The sequence below is a fragment of the Apodemus sylvaticus genome, chromosome 17 (genome assembly GCF_947179515.1).
Source record: "Apodemus sylvaticus chromosome 17, mApoSyl1.1, whole genome shotgun sequence".
Classification (NCBI taxonomy): Eukaryota; Metazoa; Chordata; class Mammalia; order Rodentia; family Muridae; genus Apodemus; species Apodemus sylvaticus.
This window is the reverse complement of record NC_067488.1, coordinates 16,504,247-16,516,738: the sequence shown is the minus strand read 5'-3', so window position 1 is coordinate 16,516,738 and position 12,492 is coordinate 16,504,247. Positions and strand designations below refer to the sequence as shown.

The window sequence follows — 12,492 nt, the reverse complement described above, 5'->3', positions numbered from 1 at the left end:
GCCTCCCCTTAGTCTCCCCCAATCACAGCTCCTCATCCCATTCATCCTCCCTCTTGCCTCCAAGAGGGTGCTCTCCCCAGGTCTCCACCTTCCCTGGGGCCTATGGAAATAAGGAACCAGAGGAATGGGAAGGGGTACCTTCTAGAAAGTACCAGAATCCCAGGAGGTAAAAGACTCTCAGGACTCATTGGGGAGATCTTAGCCAAAATGCCCAACACTGGGGAATCCCAAGTGGAGAGAAAAAGTTACTTGACCACAGCCCGAATTCCTGACGAGAATTGTTCCTGTCTAAAAGAACTGCAGGGACAAAAATGGAGAAGAGACACATTATTTGCAGATGGTATGATAGTCTACCTAAGTGACCCAAAAACCTCCACTAGAGAACTCCTACAGCTGATTAACAACTATCACTGATTCTATGATGTGCTTCTAGATGGTAGCCTGGCATGGGTCTCCTCTGAGAGGATATACCAGCAGCTGATTGAGACAGAGGTAGATACACCTAACCACTGGGTTTAAGTCAGGGACTTTGAACGTTGAACTAGGGGAAGGACTAGTTAGGGTTTCTATTGCTGTGAAAAGACACTATGACCATTTCATCTCTTTAAAGAGAAAGCATTCAATTGGAGCTGGTGTATGGTTTCATATGTTTAGTTAGTTATCATCACTGTAGAACACATGGTTTCACCAACTTTCTCTTTCCAATTGTTTCTCTCACTGCCTAAGCTTGACCGTCTAGACACACAATCTGTAGATTAGACTGGCCTTAAACTCAGAAATCTCTCTGCTTCTGCCTTCTAAGCCCTGGACTAAAGGCAATCATCACCACACATGACCCTGAGCTTTTCTCATATTTCACAAGTAAGAACACAGTTGTGTGGGATCTTGCTCTGAGGTCACCATTCCCTCTATTCCATTCAACATAATGATTTCCTATAGTATGTTTAATTATTGAACACTGGATTTATCCCCATTTTACTTTCTCATGCCAAGATTCTTCTCAAATTCTACATTTTGTAACTTTTCTTGATCCTCTTGCTCATTATAGCTCTGCATAAGCATGTCCACTAATATCCATAAGATATAATCTATACTGGACTGTTTTAAAACCTCTTCTTCAAACTTAATGAATCCAAAACTCTTCAACTTAGCCTTAGTCAGAAATTTTGGAAAAGGGTAGAAATGTGCACTTTATTCTCAAAATATCACAAGAAGAGTCTCTTGAACACATGCTAGTATTCTTCTCCTCTAAAAACTTTTGAGCCAACCAGGCAGACACAAATCATGCCCCGAGCCACTATCTTCCATGATCCTACTGTTATGGTCTATTAAGCTAAATGTGAAGTATTCACTAGTCTCATAATACACAGTCCAAAAGTAGACATTCCTTCAAAACAACAACAACAACAACAACAACAGTAACAACAGCAACAACAACAAAATGGTCTGGACTATAAGAGAAATATCTCAGTCCCTGATATCAACTTCTTTCTTAATTAGGGCTTCTATTTCTGTGAAGATAGAGCATGACCAAGTCAACCCTTATAAAGGAAAACATTTAATTGGAGCTGGCTTACAATTTAAGAGGTTTAGTCCATTATCATCAAAGCAGGAATCATGGAAGTGTGGAGACTGGCATGGCGTTAAGAGAAGGAACTGGGAGTCTACATTTGAATCTGCCAATAGCAGGAAGAGTCGTCAGCCAATAGGCCTTTCTCATATCTGAGGGCTCAAAGCCCACCACCTACCGACACACTTCTTCCAAAAGGCCACATCTATTCCAAATACTGACACTACTTATGAACTTATAGAGATTACTATTATTCAAACCACCATATCCACTAATACTAGGATAATGAGGAATAGTCACGAGTTCCATCTAGCTTAAATCCTTTGAAATATACTGATCATCATGGAAAAGTTTACTTATATTGTTTAGACCAGTCCATATATATGTGTTTATCTATCCATCCATCCATTTATCTATCTAACTATCTATCTATCTATCTATCTATCTATCTATCTATCTATCTATCTATCTATCTATCTATCTATCTATATCTGTATCTATATCTATCTATCTATATAGATAGATAAAGTAAAGTATGGAATGGTTCTCATTGACCATGGTGTACTCATCCAGGTTTATTCAAAGCAAAAGAACACTACAGTAATCCTAAGAGAATGATAAAGTATATTTAAAGAATAGAAAGTGAATATATATATATATATATGTATATATATATATATACATATATATATATACATATATATATATATATTGTTTTTTCAAGACAGGGTCTCTCTGTGTAGCCCTGGCTGTCCTGGAACTAACTCTGTATACCAGGCTGGCTTCGAACTCAGAGATCCACTTGCCTCTGCCTTCCAAATGCTGTGATTAAAGGCGTGCACCACCACTGCCCAGCTCCAACTTCTGAATATATTATTGTAAAGGTTTCTCGATTGTTTATATGAGTGCTGTCACCTAGAATAGATAAACAAAAGCCAGACATTTATGATTTTCATTGAATGGAAGACATTCATCTTGTACTGAGTACCTTATCATGGGCTGACTTCAAGAACAGGGAACCTTCAGTTAACCATCTTAGCCAAATCAAACCAATATTATGCTACTTCACCAAATTAAATGTAAATCCTGGCCTTGCTATTCTCCCTTACTCCATCATCCTATTAAATGTTCAGATGTTAAGGAAATCAAGAGGTAGAGTTTAAATTTTTTAAAACAGTAAATATCCTTAGGAATCTCCTAGTAGATATTAAGCTGTGTATTTTAATTTCAGTAGAAATATAGGATAACATGAGAACTGCTTTTTGCTTTAGGAAGTGACAACTAGTTTAGAAAAGTTATAGTCAGTTCAGTCTTATCTTGGCAGAGGTCAAAGATAAAAAACTACAGAGAGCCCGTAAGGACAGGATAGCAAATAGGACACTGATATGATTTAAGTAGTGCATTGATCCTTGAGTAGACATTCAAGGAGCTGAATAACTCTGTATTAGCTGAAGCCATCGAAGCACATCTATATTTGCTTTGCTTTAAACAGATTTCAGTTTGGTGTTACTAAATGTTCAAGTGAAAAATGTGTTTGTTACATAAGAAACAAAATCTCAGGGATTAAGCAATAGTTGGCCAATTATTTTAATTTTCTTTTATTCTTAAATGCATATTCTTCCCTACACTGCTGAAGATTGAGCTGTTAGAATAGATTGCACTGTTTAATGCTTGCAGAGAGCCTGTAACATAGTCACTATTTTTCAAACAGTTATTGCTTTTTCATATTTTTAGGCATCATAGTGTACAGAAAATTAGGTAATGGACTGTTTACCTAGAGTCAGAAAATACTAACAAAACCAATTTCATGTTACATCTCCTGGAAAAATTCCAGGGAAATTTACTAACAGAGAAAAGCAATTATAAATAAAATAATCCATCAGTAAATCATTAGCATTCAAAAGAGAGCTTAAAACATATTGAATAAAATCATAATATTACATTGTAAAGCACAGTTAATAGTTATTTAATTTGTAGCTCTTGGAAAATATAATTAAATTAAAAGGTTGAAGCATTTCTGAAGTGTAAAAAGTATCTGTAAGCTCTAGCAATGATAATTTCCCATATGGTAACTTTATTATACCACCTATAAGGATACCTAAAGAGAATAAGAAATCTCACATTTTACATAAAATCCTGACATTTTGAGGCACACTGTAGCTGTGAGACCTGCAATACCAAGTGTTGAGAATGCATCTGTGTTATGTAAGCAAATGTTAGGGCTTTCTGAATTTGCTCCCTTTTTAGGAAGAAAGGATGCTCACAGATAAATTTAAGAATATTACTGCATAATTAATCTTGTGAACATTCGGCCATTTATTAAACTGAATACTGTGTCCTAAACAAAAGTAATACATTTAATTCTACTTACAGGGCCTACACATTTTAACCAGTACTCCCGACCTATAGTTAGTAAAGTACAATTCTTCCTTGTATTCAACATCATTCAACATTGTTTTCAGTTCTGAAAATGAAAATCTTCTACACACTAGTTACTCTGAAGTGGAAAAGTTTAGACTTCCAGTCTTGTTTTATAATGGAGGGTTTAGCTTTGGGTTCTTAAAGACCTTCCATGAATGTAACTCAAGTCATCCTGAGTAGCTGTTCTTACATGATGGGCACATTTTCACACATTCCTACTAAACTGACTCTTTCTGTTAATGGTTTCTAAAGGTTTCTAACTTGGTGTAAAAGTGAAATTTGCACTACAAATCTGAAAGAAAGTAGGTGATGCATTATATGTGAAATATTTTTAGTTTAAAAGGCATAATTCAAAATTATTAAGACTATAATGTAACACAAATAGAATTTTCTTGGGAAATAAAAATTAAAATTTTCTGGATATAACAGAAGTTAACATTCCACATGTAAGCCTTAAGCTTGCATAGCAGGAAAGACAAGATTGTAAAATCTAAGAAACACACTGGCATGTCTGGACCATATCATACAACTATAGTGGTTTTCGGAGAAGCACATAAGATTTTTAAATAAGTATGAAATAAATATATGTCTTATAAAATTTAGTTGTTTGTATCATTTTGCACTTGAAAACATCTTGAATTTTGTTACTTTTTAACATGTATGACCTAACAAATTTAGTTGTTTCTGGACATATTTAGCTGTACCTTCTTCACATTGCATTTCAATGATGCCCATTATTACTACTGTGCATACAAATTCTACTTAATTTATTTTTATTTTAGCATTCTTTGAAATGATTCATGCATACCTCTTTAGGATATTGATGAATTTTTTTCTTAGGTGTCTCTTACATATTATAAAAACTGTTAAATTTTTGTTTACTCCACCATAATATACATACTAAAGAAACATCTATGAAGAAAATATCATTACTTAAAATTTTATATTATTTTTTATATTATTACTTTCAATCTAAGCTCTGAATGATGGGGGAGATGATGAGACATTGTTCCCTGTACCCTGAAACGTAACATCCTCCCTTTTTCTAAGGTATATACTGATGACATAATCACTTAGAGGTTCCCATAGGGAATATGTTCCCAAAACTTCCATGATTCAACCAATAGTAGATCTAGAGAAGCAATTTAAACTTTAATATTTGTAAGCCTGAATTCAGGGAGTCACTTCAAATGACCATATCCTGTTCCCTTATTGCAGATGAATATTTTTAATTCCCCATAGAAATTTTAATCACTAGGATGGAACTGAAGATTCTGATCACATTAGATTTGCCATATTACTTTGGTCTGAATTCTGTTTCTAAAGTGTTAACACTAGACAGATGGATATTTTTAAGACAGAATGGAAACATTAAGCAACAAATTGCACATTTACAATATATGAATGCAGGTTTCTAATTCCTAGTCCATGTGAGAAGTACCACAAATATTGAAAACACACTACCTTTTTACAGAAGGAAATTTGTTCAGGTTTCAATTTCATCTCTTTTATCTAAGGATGGCAACTATTTAATGATTTTTAGGTACAGAGTTATTCAGTCTACAAAGAAAACCCCACAATTTTGTGTGATAAGAAGGAAATAACATTAAAAATAATTTCTGTAGGAAGTTGAAGAATACATGTTTGCTTTAACCATAATATGTGGGAGGTCAGCAGCTGTTGTTTGTATATTTAGACCGCACACTTTACATTGTGCAAAGGTTTTTAATTGAAAATTACATGCATACAATGTGTTTTGCTCAAAATCAAACCCATAATTACCCCTCTTTCAATTCTACCCCAATCTCCTTCCAACATTTTCCCTCCGAACTTAAGACTTTATTTAATACCTTGCAAATTAACATGGTACCAATTTTAAGATATTACATTTCCTCAAAATCAAATATTTAAGTTATGACTGTTTCATTTATTAAAAATGAATAAGTTGATCTTTTCAATATAATTTATTTGTTGAATAAAAAATAAAGTTAAGCTTAAAAGAAATTTAAAATGAGAACTTGCAACTATGTAAGTATATACCGCATCTCAAATTACAACATGAAAATATTCTTAGTATTCATGTAAAATTAAGTGATAAAATAAAAATTCACCAAAGAAATCAGTAAAATGCACATTACTTACATGTAATAGGCTTCCTTTGAAAAAGAATAAGCAACTGAAGATTGATTAACAGAGCTCAATTTATCCTGTAGCCCTGTGACTAATCATATGCCTGTGATAGTAAATACTATAAAACTGGGGATTTAGAATAAATAATTTTCTTATTATATTAGCATTTAACATCATTAATACTTCAGTGAGTTCTGATAATCCTGATTATATCATTTAATTTACTTCTATAATCCTCTAAATGTCTAAAATTAAATTATTTCCACTAAAAATATTTATTTCACCAATACTAAACGTTTGCATTTATACATTTTAAGGTTTTTATGCTGTAAATTACAGTGCTTTACCATGAGTATATGCAAAAACTATAGGTTTGTATATTAAAATGTCTCCTTTGTCATTGTGTAGTAGATATCTCAGGCTTTCAAATGAAATACATAAAGCCAGGAGTTGTCTTTTAACTTCATAATATGTAATTTCTGTGATAGAAAACCACTTAAATATTAACTTCTCATACTTACATGACATGGACATTTTTACCAATAAAGACACTGGCAACATTGTTTCAGCTATTACCCTGCCTTCCTGGTCCTGCTTATTATGCACAATCTGTTTTCAATGGCAATGGTGTTCTAACATAGACAATGATGGCACATAGCATCTCTTTTGTGCACACACATATGCACACACAGACATATACACTCTTTAATAATAGCATAATGCTTGCTTTCTTAGAAATCCATTCCAAATGTAATTAATTAAATAATATGTAAAATAAAGCTTTATGGATTGTGAGACAGTTAGTAGAGGTCTTAACCAACAAAACTGAAGACGTTAGCTGGATACCTAGAACCTTTGTAACACAAAGAAATGAGTAAAACAAGTCCTGAAAGTTGTCTGCTGACCTCCACAGCAATGCTACAGCATGCGTACACACACGCACATATATACACATGCACACACACACACACACAAGCATGAGCAAACATATTCATACAAGACACCCAAAAATAAATGTAAAAAAATAAAAGAAATAAAACTTTTTATGTAAATAAATTTCAAATATTTTTAGCACATTTCTGGATTATAAAACACCTCGTTCAGTCTACCAATTAAATGTACACATTGTTGTATTTATATACAGCTTTATCTAGTTTTGTATGGATAATGAAATAGCATCATAATGATAAAATTGCATCCCTTATGATCAGTTTGGCAGAAAAGCTTCAAGTTACCAAACAATGAAAAGATATTAACCGCCTGTAATTTATTTTCATACATTTGGAGCAATTTGTTCTGACATCAGTCATACTGTAAAGATCAAAGATAATGAGTGAAAATTATTGGTATAAATAGTACAATATAATTATTCCAATTATATTATTTTCCTAATATGCTAAAGATCTTGATAATTAAATTAAAACAATTAAGATCATGATACATTCCATTCTATTTCCATTCTTCTAAAGCCCCAACTAACATTCTTTTACAAGTATAATTAATCCAACAACATTTAATGAAGCCAAGTGGTTAATGATGGACAGTCAAATTTACATAACTACTCTAAAACTTAGATATTTATAAAGAAAGACAAACATGGGTTTCAGTTATGTCCCTATATAATATTTGAAATTCTACAATGTTTAATATTTTATTGCTAGGTGATCTTAGTGCCTTTTTTATTTCTTATTTTCCTCTGAGTACCATCAATCAAACTTAAGAGAGTAGTTTCTTTAACTTGCATAATTCCATGCTAACCAAATTTGTTAACTTGAATTTCATTTTCAAAACTGTATTTCCTGATACATGTTTTTGTTTGTTTTCTTAACTAGTGAAAAAGGCGATAGATTTTAAATCTAGAGGATTTAAATTGTTTCCAGGGAAAGACAACAGCAACAAGTTTTCTCTCTGTGAGTGCACTCCTTTTTGTTACTTTCTCTAGTGCAAGAGTGAAGTCTGTTGTGTCTGTGGTGTCTGTCTGTGTTTTATCTAAGTGTCTGTATATTTACCAAATAACTGCATTAATATTTATATAACATGCATGATGATTATTAAACATTTTTTAGATTTAAGTATATGTTAGTTTAATGGTTATTCACCAAACTCATAATTTATTTTTGATAAAATTTATTGCTATGTGTGCTATGTGAAAAATACTTTGAATTCATGGGGTGATAATAATATGTTTTTATATTTTGGGTATGAGGACAAATGCAAATGATTCTTAATATTGTAGGTTTCTTTTAGCAACACTTACCTGAAAATGGCTCAATTATCACAGACAAATCATAGAAAATATTCTAATGGGACTTTTAAAAAAAGTTTTATTAACTTGGGATAATTTATTCAAAAAAATCCCATAATATTTTCTAAATTATTTTTTTATACTTTTTCTGAATTTGAAAACATTGTTAAAAGTCTAAAATAAATATTTTGTTACACAGCTGGGCTTTATCTTTTAATGCCCTGTATTGATTTCAAAATCAGTCACAGATTAAAGTCAATGCTATCATAATAATAGAAGGAATAATTTTCAAAAGAGCTATGCATGTATATCACAGAATGGAACACAATTGTTTGAAATTCCAAACCTCATTATTAAATATGTGAACAGGAAGAAAATCTGTCATACAGATATCAGAATTCTAAAAGACAATGAAAAACTGACAATAGGTACTGCTAAAATCAACAATATTATTACTTATTCTTGAAAAAATGGACACTCTAATTAAATTTTGTTGAAATTCAAAATCTACTTAAATAACTTTGTAACTAATCCTTATCAAAACTCATTTATTACTACTTTACAAATAGTTTACCTGTATTCTTACTTGCTTCTATAAAAAATAAATTGCCATATCAATTATTATCTCAGCTATAGGAAACTATTCTATATCCTTGAGGCGATCAATATATGTTATTAGAAAAATTTTAAGGTAATTTTTGCATTTCATTTGAAATTACAAAACTGAAGTCCTCTGAATTTAGAAGCTGCATTATAAATACTTTCAAAATACTTATCTTTCAGCTATGGGTCCTTAATATATTTTGGGTTAAAGAATATTTTCTATACAATTAGCCAATATTTCAAAAACAATGCTAGAATATATTTTATATTCCAAACCTGTTTATAATAGTTTGGAAGAGTACTCATATATCCCATAAGTGAAAACTGTATGAGTACAATGGGTTGCAAAAATATCATTAAGTTTAATAATTCCAGCATATCAGATTTTATCATAGCTATAAGACAAGACAAATTCGTGCTCTCAAAACTAAATAGGAAATGTGTTATCATTTTTCTCGAAAACTTTGACTCAGTCTGTGTTTAATTTGGAAATTTAAGTAAAATAACAAACCTCATACTCGCTTATTATTTTCTCATTTTGTCATGCAAATGTCACTTCACATACTCCATACTTTAAGCTTCCAATTATAATGGATAATTGAGTTTATATGCAGATTTATTGGATCTATGAAATTGTCTATTTTAGTTGACATAACATGTTAGTCTAATAAATATTTTTATTATTTTAATGGGAAATAGATACAACCCTAAAATGGAAATTGAATTTTTCGTTTACATAAAAAAATACATGTCAGTCATTTAGTTATAAAATAATTAATCAAAATCTTAACATGAAGGAAAAATTGTGAATAATATTGATTATAAATTTAAAACAAGGTTCTAATTTACATAGTCCATATATAAATATTCTATTTTATTATGGATAATTCCTAGATATATAAAAGCAAGTTCAGTGTTCCACTTTTTATGTATGCAAAATAGTAGTCCAATATTACTTAAATTTTATTTAATACAACATATTTATCCAGAATTGACCAATTTAAAAAAACATATTTTGATTTTAATCATACTAACCCATATTCAAATAAGTAAGTCCTCAGAATTTATTATGTGTTTAATACAATTCAAAATATCAATGCAATTATACTATTATTAGATATCCATCTTTTAACTAAAAATAGAAGTTGAAATTCTATTTTTAATGGCTAAATAAAATCAGTTTTACTGAATATAAGTGTAGCTGGAATAAAATTGGTGATTGTCAAGAGCTGCCTTCCTGGCCTATTTACCTTCCAAAAATTAGCTGAGTGTTCATGAAACTCTAGCATACTATGTGTCAGAGTTCATCCCTGAAATATAACTCAAAACTTAGCCTCCTCTATTGCTTTAAGTTAAAGAATTGCTCAATCCATCTTTTTCCTCAAAGAAAGTCTAAGCACAAAACATGTAGATTTTCTTTTAAAATATGAGCTACTGTATATCGTATTATAAAAAATATTTTTAAAAAAACAAATTGTTACAAATTTAAACTGCTCAACTTGGTGACTTACTTATTCATTCAGCAGGGCTTTCTGAAATGGAACATGGAATTACAAAGAAACTCTGAGCATTCCAGTTGATCATGCTTACATTTCCTATATCAAGTCCATGTTTTCTCTCATGAACCATGTACTTCATAGTCCTGTGTTATGCTCTACTAGAATAATGTAATAAATCTAACCACTATTTTTCCCAAGAAACTAAATAAGAAACAATTGTTTACAGGATATTAAGTGCATTTGTACAAAATAACACAACCCTGTTGATAGGTTTTTGTTTAATATTAGAACAATATCCAAAGTAGTATATATTTAACGTTTAAGGAAATCAAACAAAAATTTGAATAATAATAAGGGAATCAAGAGGAATTGGTCACACGGGGGTTCATTTAAATCAGAATCAACTCATTTATATTTTTGCGTAAGAAACCTATTTCAATAACAAAATCTCTTTGATGTGTAAGGATATTAAAATTAGAATATATACAGTAATCAAGAATATATAGACTTCTGAGGTATATTTTGAACCCATATATAAGAAAAATACTTTTTTCTTTAGGAAATAAATAATTCAGTTTTAAGATAATTCTTCTGTTGTTTGTCCAAAAACTTGATTCTCAATGGTTTAACAATGTTAATGATAAAAATATAGTTAAAGGTTCTGAACTCAAAAGCCTATCTTACCAGTTATGCTTTCCTCAAGGGTCAAGATCCTACTTTAAAATCATTCAAATGCATCCAGGCTACAATTTACTATGGAGATTACATGCAACAAAGGAAAGTGACCAATCACTTCAAAAACATTAAGCATTGAAAGCAGCTGATTGAATGAATACTCACTGCATTTGAATGTCTTGTTATAGACTGAAATTTTTTATACTAGCAAAAGTGGAGTATCATATAAAGGCACACACACAAAATAATGTCAATTAAAATTCTGTATACTGAAATCAGTCAAGCATGTCAAAAATATAGCATGTCTTTATTTTGAGATAAAATGTGAGATAATCTGTATTTTGGATATTTATACATATATATATATGCAATATCTATGTCAAAGTTTTCTAGACACTGGCATTAATTAAATATATAGCACTGAACCTATTTTTAAATCTATTAATGTTTCAGTCTGCTGACCTGTGGGACTTTCATCATAACAATAGTTAACTTTAAGATTATCTGGAGGATCAAAGTAATAGTATAAAATGTCTAGAATGATTCCCAAAATATAGCAAATTGTAAATTAATATTTGAATATTTATGCAAAATATTACACAGTATTACATTTGATGCAATAACAGGAGAGTTGAAAATGAAAATTAATTTCATATCTTATATGTACTCACAAGACACAAATTGCACTATAATTTATGTTATGTACTGCATTATATAACAAGTCAGTTAAAGCATGGTCATGCCATACTTTGATCTACCGTTTAAAAATGACAGGTTAGTGATATACTATCAACAAGCCTTTTAAGAATCAGAAATACAACACTACCATGAAAAGCCTCATTCAACGAGAATGGTATATAAGAATGGGTTGACACACCACTAGAGAATGGGTATTTTAAAAATTCACTTCTCTTAGCTTTTACCAATATGTGAAAATAAATAATCTTTAAGCTTTTGGAAATGAAATAAACTTAAATACAGAGTATATAAAGAAAACAAAATCACTATTTTATTTTAGCTGACAAATATTTTAAAATTATATAAATATTCTCAATATAAATGTTCAAAGTTCTGTGAGAAATAGGTTTGGAGCAGAAAAAAATGAGCAATCATGTTTTCAAAGAAGAGGAGCCAGAACTATGAATTAAGCTATTATAATATTTTAAGACTTAAAATTGAATTGTGTGGAGACATAAAGAAAATTCATACACATCCATGAAGGTATCATATACTGAGAAAGAAGGGCTATTTAAGTAACACATACATATTGGTGACTATAAGAAAATGTTTATAGTTCCACTTTCAACCAACTTGCCTACCATTATTATATCTATATAAAATTTTCCATG

General features: G+C 30.7%; 1 protein-coding gene across 3 annotated transcripts in view; it reads left to right on the top strand.

Annotated features, from left to right (window-relative positions):
- The window catches only part of Csmd3 (CUB and Sushi multiple domains 3), a 1,209,570-nt gene that overhangs the window by 442,592 nt on the left and 754,486 nt on the right, over window positions 1-12,492 (top strand). For 2 of the 3 annotated variants that reach the window (XM_052161506.1, XM_052161505.1), the window contains one exon: window positions 7,954-8,031. The exons of the other annotated variant lie outside the window; for it this stretch is intronic. In XM_052161506.1, coding sequence (XP_052017466.1) covers window positions 7,954-8,031 — 78 coding nt within the window. The remainder of the gene's footprint in view (window positions 1-7,953; window positions 8,032-12,492) is intronic. 3 annotated transcript variants of the gene reach the window in all.